Raw genomic sequence first — 14645 nt, forward strand, 5'->3', positions numbered from 1 at the left:
ACAAAATTGTTCTCATGTGGCCCGGCAATAGGTCTTGTTTCATAAGGAGTAATAAAGAGCATGTATTATAATGTGATATGCTATTTCAAAAGCTTGCTTTTGAGTGTCAATATTTGTATGACCATACTTCCATACATCTGGTTTCCTTTGTCATTTTATGTATGTTATGCATTTTAAAAGATTCTGAAAAGGGGTCCATGGGATATCAGAACCCCTGGTGAAAAGAGAGGCTACTCCCGCCATGATGGGCAGGGAAGAAAGGGGACAGGCGAGGGGCTTTTCTGTATCCCACCCCCAGCCGTTATTAGACCCTTTCTCTGGGGCTGAGATGCTCTGCGGGAGGGGCAGCGGGGGCGGGGCCTCCGCGCTGGGCACCTGCCCCTCCCCCGCCCGGCCTCCCGCCCTCACTGGGACCTCCTGCGCCTCTTCCCCTTCCCAGTCCCGGCCATGATCACCTCCCACCCCAACACCACCATCGCCATCAAGGGCCATGCCAAGGAGCTCAACTGCACCGCGCGGGGAGAGCGGCCCATCATCATCCGCTGGGAGAAGGGGGACACGGTCATCGACCCGGACCGTGTCATGCGGTATGCCATCGCCACCAAGGACAACGGCGACGAGGTTGTCTCCACGCTGAAGGTGAGCATCCACGGCCCTGTCTCAGGGGGACCCCGACTCTCAGAAAGTAGGGAGCTGGCAACTATTACATCTATAGCCAATGGAGATAAATGGGGAGTCTGGGAACCCCTCTCCCACCCCCAAAAGTATCTTCCCTTTCCTACCCATTTCCCTTCTCCATCCAGGAACCTCTGCCTTAGAGCACCGCTCTATCTTCTTTCTGACAACCCCACAGCCATTAAATGTGTGGGCCCCTCAGCCCCTCCCTCCTGGGACCCCTCAGCCCCTCCCTTCCTCCTGGACCCCTCCGCCCTTCCCTTCCTCCTGGGATTGCCTTAAGCACCTCCCTGCATGGACTCTTCTGCACCTTCATTCATTCTTTGAACTTTCTGTGAAGAGGAGCCCTTGACAAACCGCTGGTGGATTCCCTCCCAGAAGAAGGTGGCCTTGCTGATGCCCCCTAGACGGGCCCCCTTCAGCAAACTGGCTCTAAAAGTCTCTCCCCATTTCCTCCCTCTCTTCCTGCCCTCTGCCCCTGCTGGCCACTTCCCAGCTCAAGCCTGCTGACCGTGGGGACTCTGTGTTCTTCAGCTGCCATGCCATCAACTCATACGGAGAGGACCGGGGCTTGATTCAGCTCACTGTGCAAGGTACCTCACCTGCCCCACATTTCCAGCCCCTGCCCCAGGGACCCTGGGTCTCACTGCCAACCCCCTCAAGAGCAGGGACGCCACGCACACCTGGTGGAGGCTGACAGGAGACAGCTCTGGGGAAAGCCTCTGTACATGCTCCCTCCTGTGCAGAGTGAGGCGATAGCATTCTTCCAGGCGCACGGCAGACAGCGAGGTTTGCAATGGCTGTGGTCCCTGTAGAGCACACTGCGGCTCCCACCAGTGGGGGGCCTGGGTTTGTGGGGCCAGGCCCCGGAGGAGGTGCGGGAAGGGAAAGTCAAGCTGGGAAAAGTTGGGAATTCTGCATGGGGGATAGCAACTCTGAGGTGGAAAGGGGCCAAGGAAGAGACGGAAACAGAGCAGGAACCAAGCAAGGCCCCCTCTGCCTCTGAGCCCTGCTGACTGGCCCCCACCCCCACCCCCATCCTGCCTTGCGTGAACTCCAGGGTTCCAGGGCCCTTGGATAGACCACAGGTGACACCAATACCCCCGGGGAGGTCCCTGGTCCCTTGTGGGGGTCGGCAGGAGGCCAAGCTTCCTGCTGCCATCCTCACTGCTGCCCCCTTCCCCTGCCACATCTCAGAGCCCCCCGACCCCCCAGAGCTGGAGATCCGGGAGGTGAAGGCCCGGAGTATGAACCTGCGCTGGACCCAGCGATTCGACGGGAACAGCATCATCACGGGCTTTGACATTGAATACAAGAACAAATCAGGTGGGTGAGGGGCGGGCCCGCTGTGGCCCCTGGCACCGCGTGCCCGGACATGCCCCTCCGGGGGGACAGCCCCTGGGCCGCAGGGCTGCCCATCTAAGGCGGACACACCAACATCTACCAGTGCAGAAGCTCCTGTGTCTTCCAAACGGAGAGAATTGGCCTGGCTAGGAACCCGGGGGCAGATGGAGGGACCCCCAGCTGATGGAGAGGGGGTATCAGCCCCTTCTTCTCAGGACTATGTTTGGGCAGGTCCACAGGGTGGTCTGATTAAAAGCAATTTAAAGGCCCTGAGCCAGGGACTATGGGCTGTATCTGTGGCGTCAGAGACATCACAGGTTTAACTGGGTCATCTGGGCACTCCTGGTTTGGGATAATGGGGATACTTGAAAGTCAGAGAGCTGGTTCTTGCCAAGAGTGGATCACTGGGGGTTGGTAATCCCTGGAAAAGCTTAGATCTAGCTTCTTCCTCTAAGAAGCCCTACCAGACCCCTCCCTTGGGACCCTAACTAGCTTCTGTGAGGCTGCTCGACCCCGTCAAGCACTGTGGAGCAGAGTGAACAATGAGACCCAGGGACCCACAGTCAGGTGGCAGGAATGGCAAGGAGAGTGCCTCAGAGGGATCAAGAAGCCTGGAGTGGACCAAGCCAAAAAAGAACCATACGCGATCATGTTTGTGTCTGTGTGACTGTCTCTAGAAGGTACATGAGGAACAGGTGACAGAGGGCAGCCCCTGAGAGGGCATCTGGGTGGCTGCCACCAGGAGGGACGAATGAGAAACATATTTCCCCTCTGAATTCTTTCCTACCTTCAGAATTCAAGACCATAAGCCCATATAAGCTTTTCAAAATAATTTTAAAATAAAACACAGAAAAAAAGTCTGGAGAACTCAACCCTCTCCAGCCCCCCTCCCCCCCACCAACTCCAATGCATCTTTCAGGTCTTACCATTGATCCAAGGTTTTGTTTTCCTCAGAAGCCTTCCGGACCCTTCCTCTCTTCCATAGTACAGTACATGGTCACTGGCCAGCTGGCTGTCCTCTCCTCTAGCGTGACCGAGTCCTAGTCTCTGCTGCTTTCCCAGCACCCAGCCCGGAATCCACAGCAAAGCTCAGAGCTGTGTTCCTACTCTGTCCAGGGCACTGCGTTCATCACCCTTGATACAGGTTTCTACAGGGAGGAGCCCTGCCCTCAGAAGTTTACAGTCTGGTTGGGGAGAAAAGTCCACTTGTAGCCAGCCACTCAGGAGGTCACCCTCAGTGCAGGACGAGGGCCGCAGAGAGAAGGAGGGGTCATCAGGGAAGCACCTCTTTGGTCCCTGTTGACATTGCATTGAGCTGGGAGATGGTTGAAAGATAATCGGCTTAGATTCAGGGCAGGGGGAAGGGGCAGCCCTAGCAAGGAGCCCTGTGCTCCAGGCAGCAGCATGTCTAGCAGAGCGTTCACAGTCCAGTTCCAGGGCAATTAGATTAAAAAGTGCTCAGGACTCCAGGTTGGGAGGGGGCCTCAGGGCTGAGCTTTTACTTTGTTGGGAGGGTCATTGAAAGCCACTTACAATGTCTGAGGTCCCAGAGAGAGACTTAGGCAACATGGCACCTTGGAAAGATTCAGCTGGCGTCAACGGGGAGGAGGGGTATCCAGGAGGTGAGCAAGCGAGCGGGCTGCCCGCAGCCCCGCAGCTGGGACAGGTGATGAGCAGCAGCCGACCTCGGTGGAGACAGAGGGCACGGAGAGGAGAGGAGCCCAGCTGTGTCCATCTCACACCTCAGGACTTCCAGGAGCCAGATGAGAAAGGAGGGGTCTGTATGCAGGCCAACGTCTCCCTGCCAGGCTGATAAGACTGGCAGGACTCTGCTCCTGTCGGGGGTAGGGAGTGGATGCCTGGCTGTCACTCATGCCCCTCTCCCACTGCTCCTTGTAACTGTCTCCCTGCCCTCTTCCCCCATGCTACCCTGTTATCCACCCTTCCCCTCCACTGACCACCCTCTAATGTGTGGAAACTTTTCCTGGGGCACTGCTCAGCAAGGCAAAGCTGAGAACATCACATATCTGGAGAGCAGGGCAGAAGGGGAGGTGGGCAGGAAAGATGCTATTTTCAGAGCTCAGCCATGTCTTCTCCCAGTCCCCTTGGGCTCTCCTGAAAGATGAAGAACTGCCATGCCCCACCCCAGAGCCAGAGCCGGGGCGCTAGGATGGGTGGGCAGGGTGGAGGGGAGGGTGATGAAAATTCAGCCTCAGACTCTCCCATCCACAAGGGCTTTGCACCTATAAAAGACGTAAGTCACAGGATCAAGAGCACAGGGAAGCCAGTTGGTCCTTTCTCCTGCCTTTGGGTAGGACTCCTCCAGACCATTCCACTCAGATGGGCATCTATTCTGGCATTTAGTTTCCATCAGAACCACAGTGAATTATCACTGGAGACAGGCGGAGGCTGTGAACACAGCAGAGCTTCCTCATCTGTGAGATGGGAACAGTAATGCCTACCTTGGTGGGATTGTTTTAAGGATTAAAGAGAAAGCACTTGCACAGAGCTACATTAAACTTTTAATAAATGTAAGTTCCTCTCCTCCTTCTAACTCAAGTACCTCATGTGGCAAGTTATAGTCCTGTGGGACTTGCAGGCTGAAATAATTTATCTGTCAGTCAGCAACATGTATTGAGTGTCAGTAATTTTTTTTTGCAGAATCATGCACCAGCCATGTGGTAGGGAAAGAAAAAGAGGAGACAGTGTTGCCCTTGGAGCTTACAATGCAGTTGGAGTGAGACCATACATTGTGTACACAGGCAGGTGCATACCCAGGTGTGCACATGTGCACCCACGCACATACTTTCAGAACCATTACAAAGCAATATCCAATCATGTGTAATACACCACAGACTGAATTACATGAGAACTGAAAAAGGTATCCTAGGGAACGGATGGCTGACTCAAAGGAAGGAGGGGCATGTGTGTGTGTGTCTGTGTGTCTGTGTCTGTGTCTGTGTGTGTCTAAGTAGATCTTCCACCTGCACATGGAATAGTGGAACAATTCTCAAAGCAGAAGACTTGGGTTGACCAAGTGTCAGAGCTGTGTGATCTTCAGCAAGCTACTTAAGGTCTTTGGACATCTCAACCTATTAAATGGAGATGATAAGACATAATTCAGGATAGTTGCAAGGATTACGTGAATGTGGTAACTTATGTGGGCATGCCCAGCACAGAGCCTGGCACAGCCTCACCCTCCAAGGAGCTCCATCCTGTGCCTTTACTCTCCCTTCCCCTCCTCCTCCTGCCACAGACCAAACTCATCCTGGATCTGGACCGCCTAGTCCTGACCCCCTTCTTTGTCACAACTGTGCCTTTGCCAGGCTTTCTGCCATGTTGCTCATCGTGTTAATTTTCCAAGGGAAATTACTAAGTCTGCCCTTTCTAAGCCATCCCACTCACGCTGACTTCTCCTGGCCCCAGGCAGCAGAGTAATAATACATGAATGCTGAATGATAAATAGCACCGTCCACACAAATCTATCAGATGGCGCTGTGCAGATTTAAAAATGCAGATGCCACATTTCGCCCCTGTTCCCCAAGCAAGGAGCAGGGATGGGTTCTTTGAGGATGGCCTTTCAAGGCCAGAAGGCAACTTTGTGGTGCGAGCCGTCAGCCACCGTGGGGTGAGCCAGCCTGGTGTGGCATGGCATGGTGTGGCATTCTGTGTGAGCTGGAGTGGGGCTGTGACCCAGGGAACCTCTTCTCAGTGCTGCGGAGAGATTGCCATGTTGGGCTCAGAGCTGTGATGCAGGGAGGAAATCAGAGATGCAGAATGGATTTGTTTCCCAAGCGCAGGCAGCTGAATGCTCCAGATGTGGCTTTTGTCCAAGCTGCTCCCCCTCCACCATGAACGTGTCTCCCAAAAAAACCGAAGGCCCCAGGTCCCCTCACAGCAAGCAGCCCACAGAGTAGAAGGCACTGACATCTCCCCAGCCACTTCCTTATTTTTTAAGAAGAATATTTTGCATCATAAGCCCTTTGATGAAGAAAGGGAGAGAGAGCCCTTAATGAAATATGTTAATCTGGGTAAGCCAGGCTCATATGAAAGGGAATATTAAAAGAGACAATATTCGCCAAAGCCAGCTCAGTACTCTGAGAGCTGAAAAGGAAGGCGAAGAAAATAGGGCCCCTAATTTCAGCTATTCAGGTCAGAGAGATGGCAGTGATCAAGTTGGGAAATCAGCTAGAGCCCTCCAGATCTGACTCTGATGCATCAGCCTGGGAGGCTGGGGGGAGAGAGCTGTTTTGTGCCAACATCAAAGCTGATTTGGGAACACAAGGTCAAATCCACCTGCAAACGACTGGCAAAAGCAGAAAAAAGGGGGGCCACTTTCTGAGATATCCCCCAACCTTCCTATGATTGGCAGCTGAATGAAACAAGGGAGGGGAAGGCAAAGGGTACTTATTCTGTCTACAGAATGCAGAGGAACTGTCAGTCTAGAGTCCAGGACAACAAAGTGGCTCTAATCTAAAACAATTGGTGGGTTTTAAGCACCCATCACATGCCAAGTGGGGGAGATGGGCAAGGTTTTAGACATGGGTTCCTGCCTTCAAGGAACTTAGTGTCTCCTTGGGCAGTTGCCATGGAAACAGTGTGCCATCAGAAGAAGTTACTGTTTAATGAAGACGGGTTCTAAATGCTGTGGAGTTCAGAGAAGAGTGGCAGGGGACAGATCTTAACCCAAGTCAGGTTAAAAATTTTTCTTCTTATCCCAAGAGCAAAGAACCATTGAAGAGTTTTATTCAAGAGGATGTCAGTACAAGGTTTGTGTTTGGGGTGATCACTGTCAATGCCAAGAGTGTTTGGCCTGCAAGAAGTACTCAATCATATTTATAGAATGAATCATGGCTGAGTGTGGAGGGCAGGTGGTAGGGGGCACACTGGGTTCTGGGAGGCTGGCTAGTTAGGGTGTTATTTCTCTTGTCAACATGAGAGATGACAGTGACTTGGCCTGGGGTAGGGCTGGAGATGAAGAGAAGTGGAGAGATTCAAGACACACATGGAACTCGAAAGCTATAGGACTTGATAGGGAGAGAGAGGGAGAAGTCAAGAAGAACACCGAAGGCTTGGCACAACATGATGGATGGTGGTGCCATTTCCTGAGACAGGGAACCTAGGAAGGTGACGAGTTTACAGGGTGTACGGTCAAGACTCCTGTCTTGGACGTGTTGAGTGTGAGGTGCCTTTGAAACAACCAAGAGGAGACATCAAGCAAAGAGTTGGCTGTTAGGGTCTGGAGTTCAAAGGAGAGATCAGGCTGGATATGCATCTGTGCGTTTTCTGTGTGTAGATGGAAATAGGAGCCACAGGTGGGGAAAGTGTAGGGAAAGAGAGGAGAGCCTAGGATGGAGCCTTGAAGGATTCGAATTATTAATGGTAAGGTAAGAAGAGGCACCTGCAAAGCAAACAGAGAAGAAGTGACCGAAGAGATAAGGAAAATCTAGAGAGTGTTTTATTAGGAAGCCCAAGAGAAGAGTATTTCAGGAAGGGAGCAGTCTAAGTGTTGAACAGACCTGAAAGGCCAGCTGAGAGGTTGGGCCTGATGACATGGGCATCATCTACACCGTGGAGATATGGTTCTGATGTCAGGGGAAGCTGTGAGGAGTAAACAGTGACCCGCACTACGCCTGGCACATCACAGGTGCTTGGTAAATATTAGTGCCTTTTTTTTTAGCCCCTCTGTTTTCAGACACATCATATGGGTCTCCTCCCCCTGCCTGCACTCATCAAAAATGAATGCACTGACTTGTGATCACTGTCCCTCTCCTATAAACACGGGCAAATCAAGTATGTTGTGTGAGCTGGCACCAGCTCCCAGGATGCCGCAGAGAGAAGTGAACACCTGCCTCTGCATCACTAGCCCATTTCCTCCCAAACCAAAGCGGTGCCCACAGCAGGTAGGAGCCTGCATATTGGCAGTTCTGGCTTAACCTGCCAGCCACAGTGACTCTTGGGCAGTTAGGGTGTTTTAAAAAGAATGAGAAAATAATGTTTTTCTGAGCATCCACATTCTGCTGTTTGTGACTTTGGCTCATGAAACCAAAGAATTAAATGCAAAACTACAGATGGGGAGCTGGGCCAGTGCCCTTCACAGATGCCAAGTCTGTGCGGCTGAAAGTGGTGTTTTGAAAAACGTCAGGACCTCAATTAACCAGAACCTGGGAGGATGGGGCAGTCTCTTCGGGTGAGCCGATTCTCCTGATTTATCAGGCATTAGCTTTAAAAAAAAAAAAAGGCTTCTTAAAACTCTTTCTAGAATGTGCTAGCCTCCCTCCCTGACTTAGGGATTAAATGGTAGTGAATACAGTTTAATCTTTCCTACTGAGAATTTTCAGGATCCTCTGCTGTGGATTTAAAAGACATGGAAAATTAGACTGAATAGTGACATCAGGATGTGCCCTGGGAAGATTTTTAAGCCCCACTATCAGCTAGTTTCCTGGGGCTTTGCTTTTTTTTTTTTCTCTTTTCAAAGCAAAGTGCCAATAACATAATCTGGTTATGAATTCTGAGTTCAGAAAGTCCTAGCTGAGGCATTGCTGTAACTGAAACCCCTTCCCATTTCTCTCTGGAATCCCCTGGTAGGCACACAGCAAAAATATATTGAATGAATGACTGGATTCCTCTGGAGATCTAGAGTGTTTGCTGTCACAGTATCCCTGAGTGGTATTTATCCCATTCTATAATTTTGCTAAACATTAGCCCTGGAATGGGCTGCCAGTTCCCCTGGATGAATTGGGAACGTGCTCATCCCTTTGTTGGCTTCTGACTCTAAAAACTCAGAGACCATTCTCTTGCTGATGAGACAGGGTAGGGTTTGGGCTAGGGACTCTGGCACTAGGTTTGTCCTCCTGACAGCCCGAGCCACACTCAAGACCACCAGCACACAAATGCACAGGGAAAGGAAATACAGAAGCATACATAGAGAGGAGGAGAAAGGGGGAGAAGACTTGGCTTCCTCCTTGGCACTGGGATCCTGGGAGGATGGAGTGTCTCACATTTACAACAGGTCACTGACGTAGTATGAGAAACAAGGAACAAAGACACTTGACAATCAGACCCTCAGAATAGCAAGCAAATGGGGATCTTGGAAGGGACCTTGGGAAATATCTTGTCCAACCCCATCTGAGGTTTGAGCTCACCAGCCGGCCCAGAACAGAGAAGGGTCAAGCTTCCTGACTCTCCAGCCATTGCATTTGCTGCTCACATCCTCAGGCAGCCCTTGGTCCCTTGAGCTTCATGGAATAGAACGCTTGCACACTCTGTGAGCTTGCTGAGGTCTGTGCCCTCTTGCTGCAGTCTGCGTGAGCAGGACCTCTCCTGGGCATCAGTGTTGAGACGGGAATGTGCTTTAGTGAGGCTGGGGAGGGGTTCTGGAGTTTGCCTGGCTGTGTTTAGTAACGGGTGTCCTCTCTCCAGATTCGTGGGACTTCAAGCAATCTACACGTAACATCTCCCCGACCATCAACCAGGCCAACATCGTGGACTTGCACCCAGCATCTGTGTACAGCATCCGCATGTACTCCTTCAACAAGATTGGTCGCAGTGAACCAAGCAAGGAGCTCACCATCAGCACTGAAGAGGCTGGTGAGCACCTTGCCCTACCACCCTTACCCATGGGCTCAGGGATCAGAGACATCTGGGGCCCACACCCACCCTGTCCACTGGCAGTAGGCTTACAATTAAAAGAGGAGAGGGGGTAGATTCCAAGGTGTTTGTTAGTGTCTGCCTCTAGGCCTTGGGTCTAATCTTTTCTGGATGAGGTTCTAGATATGATGCTTTCAGGAGCTGTCCGTGGTCCTACCCAACTCCTCTGGCCCCAGCCTGTCTGGAAAGGACAAATATGCTAGATCTGCAAAGGATGGGGGTACTAGTGCCCTGGGTTATTCTCTGTGACTTTTGTCCTGGAGTTTTCCTGAAAGTTTAAGCAAGATCACCCTTGCTGTATTTACTCCCCTATCTGTCATTGCAAAATATAAATTAATGCAAAAAAGCACAAAAACATATATGTGCCATTTTATAAATAATAATAAAGCAACAATTAGTATAGTCAATGGTCACTGTCACTTACCAGAGGTTCTCCTTATGCCCCTTCTCAATCATAATCCCATGCCTCTCCCTGAAATAACCAGTTTCTCAACTTTCTTGCTTTTCTTTTTCATACTATCACCACAATGTATGTACACATCAACCGTACAGTTTAGTGTTGCCTATTTTCCCATAGAGAGTATGCATAAAGTCATACTGCATAAGTTCTCTTGCATCTTCCTTGTTTTGATCGATGTATTTTTGTGAGTGTCATGTCATTGGCACAGCTGTATCTCGTGTGCATTTTCACTTCCCTCAGGGGATATAAGCAGTTGTAGAATTAGAGTCGTCAGATGGACATACTTCAGCCTTCAACCAAAAAAAAAACAAACTAAAACGTCTCCCAAAGTGTTGTACCCACTTTCTCTTTCATGATTAGTGTGTGAGTGTTCCTGCCACTTCATATCCCTGTTCACGTGTTGCACTATCAAACTTTAAAAAATTTTTGCCAGCCTGCTGGATGTAGAGCAGTATCTCATGGTCATTGCTATATTCTCAGCAAATTCTGGAGAATGAAGAGGAAATTTAAACCCCATGATTGTTTCAGGGGGGTCTCAAACAAAGATTCCCTGCTTCTGTAGACAAGCATTTCCTTTCTCCCTAGCAGTCCTCCAGCTCAAAGATAGGAACAAGAACATAGGACTCTTTTCTTCCAAGACTTGACTTGTAATGTTGTTTCTCCCCACCCCGCCCCAGCTCCTGATGGGCCCCCCATGGATGTAACCTTGCAGCCAGTGACCTCACAGAGCATCCAGGTGACCTGGAAGGTAAGTGAGGTCGGCCTTCCTAGTAGATACATAGAGCCATACTTCCCTCCAGATTCAGATCTGGACTCCAGGGCTTTCCTCCAAAACTGGGAATGAAGCCTGGAGACCAGTCCCCAAGTCTTGTCTGCATCCTAGCTCTGGATGCATTTCCTAGAAATACTCCAAGAAGCCTGGAGGTGGGGCGTGGGGATGGATAAGTCTGTAAAACACTGAGACATTTGGCTACAAAGCTCCAACCTGGAGGTCGATAAAAATTTAGAATCAGATTTATTTCTCCAAAGTCTCATAATGAAAAATAAAATTGATTAGAAAGTTAGAACTTCAGAATGAACCAGCCCGTCAATAAATTTTGGGCTGACTTCTCAGGGGATTTTTTTTTTAACACCAAGAAACAGATTAATGAAAAATAAAGATTCACTTGAAAGATAAGTCACTTCATTTTAAGACTCTTTCCATGAGATGGATCACCACTGCTTTATGACATAAATTTGCAATCAGCCCTATTGATTTCTTAATGCTTCAGAGAAATATTGTTAAGATTGATTTAAATCCTGAGTATGCCTGTTGTTGGGGGAGCAATATAGGAGAGAGAGAGAGAGAAGAAAGGAGAAGGGGAGAGAGGAGGGATGGGGGAGGGAGGGAGGGAAGATCTGTCAAGATTTGTATGAATGTGTAAATATCTATCTGTATGTAGCAGGGTGGGCCTGAATGCCTGTCCAAGGCCTCTGCCAGTGTGTGTTGATGTGAATGAAGGTAGTGTGAGCTTGTGTGTATCCTGCATATTACAGGTATATATCATGGTGCAGGTGACTCTGGGTATCCAGACATGTGTGTCATTGTGTAACGATGTGTATATCAGTGTGTTTCGATATGGAAGTGCATCTGTAATCTGAAAGTCTGTGTCAGCATGAAGACGGGCATGTTGAAGACACGTTTGTATCTATAACAGATGTCTGTCTGAACGTGTGAGTGGGCAGATCCCAGACTCACATTCAGAAATTCGCCCACTTACAAGCTAGCAAACAGGACTGCCCAAGTGCAGAGAGAAACATTATTCAGACATTAACAAAAAGTCAAGTCAATTAAATACACACACACCTATTTAGTGAGTTCAAAACAATTATGTTAAATTAAAAACTTCCTTTTATTGAGTTAACAGTGAGCTTAAAAATGCAGTTCATTTAAAACATTCATTCAATTTAAAAAAACTGCTGTTTTACTAACTTAATTGTTTTTGATCGCACTATTTTTTAGTACAATAAAAGGTGGGCTTTTAAATTAACTTCGTTGTCTTTAAAACCCTGATTCAAGCTGTTTTTATATGCACTGGGTTGTGTTCTCTCTCAGTATGTAGATGGGCAAGTCCCCTCATTAAAGGAGCTGGTTTCTGTTTGTGGGTCTAAGTGTTTCTGGCTGTGGGTATTTGTGGATTGGGATGTTTGCTTTGATGGGTCTGGCTGTGTGTGTTCATGGTTCTGGATATGAGGGGATATATCAGGATCCTGTGTGTGTGTGTGTGCGCGCGCGTGCGTGATCATGTATGAGAATGTCTGCGTCAGTGAGTGTTTACCTGTTGGTGTTTCCTCTCTATGTGTGTGTCTGGTTGTATATCAGGGCTCAAGCTGGGGGTGAGAGCATGTTTCCAAGCCCCCAGACTGATGTCAGTGGAGTTTTCTCCATTCGCCTGGCTGACCGAGATCAGCCCTTCATTCTGGCCAGCCCAGGCAGAGCTCAGAGATGCCCTCTTCTCACCTGCGTGTCCTTATCCATCTCCTGTCCCTCCATCCAGGAGCGAGCTTCAGACCTCAGTCCTCAACACACGCCTTAGCCATTGGCCAGGGTGTTCTAGGGTAATCCAACCCCCAGAGGGGCTGGACCTACACCAAACTCAATAGCTCTTTTTTTTTTTTTAACTTCTGGTAAAATATACACATGACTTTGTTTACTTAAAACTGATCATTGTAACCATGGTCATGTGTACAGTTCAGTAGCATTAAGTACCCAGCATTGAGCACCCGTCACCACTATCCATCTCCAGAGCTTCTTCACGATCCCAAACAGAAACTCTGTGCCCATTAAACACTAACTCCTGACCCACCCATCCCAAGCCTCCGGTAACTTCTCTTCTACTTTCTGTCTCTCTAAATTTGAATGTTCTAGGTACCTCAGAGAAGCGTCATTACAGTATTTGTCCTTTTGTGTCTGACTTATTTGGCATAGTATTTTCAAGATTCATCTAAGCTATAGCCTGTATCAGGATTCCATTCCTTTTTAAGGCTGAATAATATTCCACTGTATGTATATACTGCGTTCTGTTCATTCATCTGTCTATGCACATATGGGTTGCTTCCACCTTTGGCTACTGTGACTAATGCTGCTGTGAACATGTGTGTACCAATATCTGTCTGAGTTCCTGCTTTCAATTCTTCTGGGGTATATACCAAAGATGGAATTGCTGGAGCATAGGGTAGTTCTACACTTAACTTTGTGAGGAACTGTCAAACTGCTTTCCACAGTGGCTGCACCATTTTACTTTCCCACCAGTGATGCACAGGGGTTCCGATTTCTCACATCCTTGCCAACACTTGCTACTTTTCGTTTTTTGATAATAGCCATCCTAGTGGGTGTGAAGTGGTGTCTTGGGACTCTCTCTTCTTACAGAAGCCAATTGCTTACCTCCTTCTCCAGTCTGGTTACATTTTGTCTACTGTTGCATTTCTCCCAGGCCCCCAAACCGAGGCCAAATGATATCTCTATTCATTCATTCATTCATCTATTCAATGAGTCATTCATTCAGTAAATACGTACTGAGGGCCTGCTACATGCCAGGCACCATTCTAGATGCTGAGAACACAGCAGGAAACAAAAACAGACAACACTCCTCATCCTCATGGCACTTATATCCCCATGGGGACAGATAGTCAAAGACACAAGTGAAATAAACAGACTATCAGAAGGCGCTATTGCTGTGGAGAAAAAGAAAACCAGGAAGCAATGTAAGGAGTACTAGGCAGAGGGCAGGGAGCAATCTTCCCTAAAGAGCTCAAGGAAGGCCTCACTAAGAAGGAGGCATTTCAGCAAGGACCCCACAGAGGTGAGGAGGCAAGCCATGTGGATACCCAAGGAAAGAGTGTTCCCCTGCATGGAAATGTGCCTGGTGTGAACCACAGAGAAGCGTGTGCTGGACATAGGAAACATAGTGGGGAGGAGACGGGTCCAGGAGGCAATGGGGGCAGGGGGCAGATCATATAGGGCTCTGCAGCCATTGTAATGACTTTGGCCTTGACTCTGAATGAGATGGGAGCCCTTGAAGGTGCGGGAGCAAAGGAGTGACATGATCTGACTTTTTAAATTATTATTTATTATTATTATTATTATTATTATTATTATTATTATTATTATTATTAAAGTATAGCCAGTTTACAATGTTGTGTCAGTTTCTGGTGTACAGCACGATAGTTAGTCATATATATATATATATATGCACACATATTCTTTTTCATTATAGGATACTACAAGATATTGAATATAGTTCCCTGTGCTATACAGTATAAACTTGTTGTTTATCTATTTTATATATGGTAGTTAGTATCTGCAAATCTCAAACTCCCAATTTATCCCTTCCTACCCACTTCCCCCTAGTAACCATAAGTTTGTTTTCTATGTCTGTGACTCTGTTTCTGTTTTGTAAATAAGTTCATTTGTCTTTTTTTTTTAGATTCCACATATAAGTGATATCATATGGTATTTTTCTCTTTCTGGCTTACT

General features: G+C 48.5%; 1 protein-coding gene across 1 annotated transcript in view; it reads left to right on the forward strand.

The window, feature by feature from the left end:
• Positions 1-14645, forward strand: part of DSCAML1 (DS cell adhesion molecule like 1) — a 314095-nt gene that overhangs the window by 267125 nt on the left and 32325 nt on the right. Inside the window, exons 12-16 of the mRNA XM_072954182.1 lie at positions 440-639; positions 1172-1268; positions 1873-2001; positions 9442-9609; positions 10807-10877. Of these exons, the coding sequence (XP_072810283.1) occupies positions 440-639; positions 1172-1268; positions 1873-2001; positions 9442-9609; positions 10807-10877 (665 nt within the window). The remainder of the gene's footprint in view (positions 1-439; positions 640-1171; positions 1269-1872; positions 2002-9441; positions 9610-10806; positions 10878-14645) is intronic.

Source organism: Vicugna pacos, chromosome 33 (assembly GCF_048564905.1).
Source record: "Vicugna pacos chromosome 33, VicPac4, whole genome shotgun sequence".
Classification (NCBI taxonomy): Eukaryota; Metazoa; Chordata; class Mammalia; order Artiodactyla; family Camelidae; genus Vicugna; species Vicugna pacos.